General features: G+C 79.0%; 1 protein-coding gene across 1 annotated transcript; it reads left to right on the top strand.

Moving 5' to 3' along the window:
• The first annotated feature begins 2,013 nt into the window (after window positions 1–2,013).
• UCN (urocortin) lies at window positions 2,014–2,304 on the top strand. The gene has a single exon (XM_074920465.1). The coding sequence runs from the start codon at window positions 2,014–2,016 to the stop codon at window positions 2,302–2,304; it is 291 nt and encodes a 96-aa protein (XP_074776566.1).
• Window positions 2,305–2,748: the final 444 nt, after the last annotated feature.

Raw genomic sequence — 2,748 nt, 5'->3', positions numbered from 1 at the left:
GGGTGGACACAACCCGGCTCAGCAACACCCGGCACGTCCTGACCAGGATGCGCGGGCAGAGCCGGTGGCACCGCGGTGGCGGATCTCACCCGTCCCTGCGCGCCGCGGCCGGCCGGCTGAGGGGGACGCACCGCACGCAGCCCGCACGCAGCCGGCTCCACGCTGCCCTGGCACGCCCGCCCCGAGGCTGGCCCCGGGTCTGGGGGCAGCTCCAGGCCGATGCAACCCAAAGCGGGGCGGGGGGGTTTTGCCACTCGTGCAGCTGCAGCCCCCGACAGCGCGGCGGGGCAGCACTCGGCTGCGGGGCTGGGGCCGTGCGGTGGGGCCGTGTGCGGGCGGCACCGGGGCTTTGGGGGGGCCGGGCCCAAAGCGGGGCTCGGCCCAGGCTCTCCCCAGCCCGCGGGGTGGGCACTGCTGGCCGGAGGCTGCGGATGGCAGGAGGTTGCAGCCCCGACACGCCGAGCCCCTTGCAGCTCTGCGAGGTCAGGAGGTGCTGGTGTGTCGGCGGGCAGATGGAGCGTGGCACGAGCCGGGCGCTCGTCCCCAGGAGCAGCCAGTCCCACAGCGCAGGGGCTGCCAGGGCTCGGGGGGCTGAGCCCAGCCCCTGCTGAGGGCTCTGCCCTAGAGCCGCGGGGAGGTGGTGCCGGGTGCCAGCCTTCACGCCGGATCCACGTCACGGGTGCGTGGCACCGTGTGCTGCCTCGTGTGCCCCCGCCTGCGGGCAGGGCTGTGCCCCATCACCCCCACGCAGCCCGTGTGGGACGTGCTGGGGCCAGGGGCCAGGCTCCGTCATCCCCAGGCTCTGCCTAACACCGGCACCGTGGAAAGAGCCGCTCTGGGCCCAGCTTGGCACCTGCACTGGCATCAGCCCTGGGTGTCAGCTCGGGGCCCCTCCGCCCGCAGGCAGAGGCACGGCGCTGCCAGGCAGGGCCACAGCAATGCTGGGGGTCTGCGGGCAGGGTCTCGGCGCTGCGGGGGTCTGCGGGCAGCGGTGCGGTGCACCCGCAGCTCCCTCGCCCTTTGGCAGCGGCGGCCGGTGCCCCGGGCCGGCGCATCCCGCAGGCAGCGCGGCGCTGCCGGTGCCTTCGCTCCATGAGTCACGGCTTTTGGCCGGTGGCTCCTCGCTGCTGCTCGGGGCTGTCTGCAGCGCCCGGCCCGCGGCCCTTGGACCTCGGCGCCGACAGCTCGGCCCCGGGATCGCTGCCGCCAGGCCCCGGCCGGTGCCGGTGGGTGCCGGTAGCGGGGAAGGGGGGGCTCCCCCTTCCACCCCCGCCCAGAGACGGCCCCGCCGCCGCCCCCGGGACGTCGCTGCTGGACGCGGCCACTTGGCCCGGCCCCCCCGGAGGGTCCCACGCCGAGGAGCTGCGGGTCAGCCCGCTCGGCCGGCCCGGAGCAGCTCCCCGCCCCCCCGGGGCCCCGCCCGCGCCCTCCCGGTCCTTCAGCACCGCGGACAGCGGCACCGCGGGCACCGGGGCCGGGCCCGGAGGCGGGGGGGGGCGGCGCCGGGGGGAGCGGGGGGAGCCGGGGGGAGCCGGGGCACCGGCAGGCAGCGCGCCCCAGTCTCCCGGCCCAGGGCACCTGCCCCCCGCCGCCCCGCCGCTCCCTCCCGCTGCCGGGCACCCCCGCTCCCCGCCGCCGTCCCGGTGCCCCCCCCAGCCCCCGCCCCCCCGCCGGTCGGTGCGTGCCCGGCGCTGACGTCAGCCCGAGCTCCCGGACCTATATAACCACCGGCCGCGCCGCCGGATCAGCTCCCGCGGGACGGACCGCGCTCCGCTCCACCGCCCGCGCACCGGCGAGGCACCGGGGACCGCGCACCGGGTACGGGGCGGCGCACGGGACGAAGGGGGGGGGGGGGGGCGGCAGCGCACCGGGCACCGGGGCGGGTTCGGCGCGGACGGGACGGGGCGGGCGGGCGGGGAGGGGCCGGTCCCCGCGCTGCCGGGTACGCGATGCCCACGGGTCCCGGTGGGATCGCTCTGAGCCCCGGCCCCGCAGGTGCGGACGGAGCCGAGGATGCGGCGGGCGCTGCTCACCCTCCTGCTACTGCTCGCCCGCCCGCCGCCCGCCGCCGCCCGCCCCGACGGCTCCGTCCCGGCGGCCGCGGCCGAGGACCGGGACCGCCCGCTCTGGCCGCCGCTGGCGCCGCCGCCCCCGGAGCCGTGGCGGGCGCGGCGGGACGAGCCGCCGCTCTCCATCGACCTCACCTTCCACCTCCTGCGGCATCTCCTGCTGCTCGCCCGCGCCCAGAGCCAGCGCGCCCGCGCCGACAGCAACCGCCTCATCCTCGACGCCGTGGGGCGCTGAGCGCCGTCCCGGCCCCCCCCCGGCCCCTCCCGGGGCTGCGCCGGGGTCCGGGCACCGCCTCAGCCTCGGCAAACTCACCGGCACCGGCACCGGGCCGCGGCTCCTGCACCCGCCTCATCCTCGGCGCTGGGGGGAGCGGGCGCGGTACCGGCCCCGGGACGGGCTCGCACCGATTTTGTAATAAAACGTGGAAACCCGAGCGTGAGCCAGTGCGGGGCGCGGGGGGGGCGGCCGGGGCTGCGCGGGGCCGGGCTCACCGGGAGCGGGGAAGCAGCTCCCGGCCCCCGAGGAGAAGCAGCCGTGGGGGGTGCGGGGAGCGAAGGGCGACGGCAGCGGCGGGTCCCTCGGCCCAGGGTGGGGGGCAGAGGGGTGCTGCACCCCCAGGCAGGCAGCCGGAGACGCGAGCGGAGGCGGGGGGGGAACAGAGCTGTGCGTGCGACAGCC

The sequence above is a fragment of the Athene noctua genome, chromosome 1 (assembly GCF_965140245.1).
Source record: "Athene noctua chromosome 1, bAthNoc1.hap1.1, whole genome shotgun sequence".
NCBI classification, from domain to species: domain Eukaryota; kingdom Metazoa; phylum Chordata; class Aves; order Strigiformes; family Strigidae; genus Athene; species Athene noctua.
Note: the sequence above shows the minus strand (reverse complement) of the source record. Positions and strands in the feature narration are given on the sequence as shown.

Bases quoted from the DNA above. Each gene is read 5' to 3' on its own strand.
- UCN (XM_074920465.1), top strand. From the start codon at position 2,014: ATGCGGCGGGCGCTGCTCACCCTCCTGCTACTGCTCGCCCGCCCGCCG.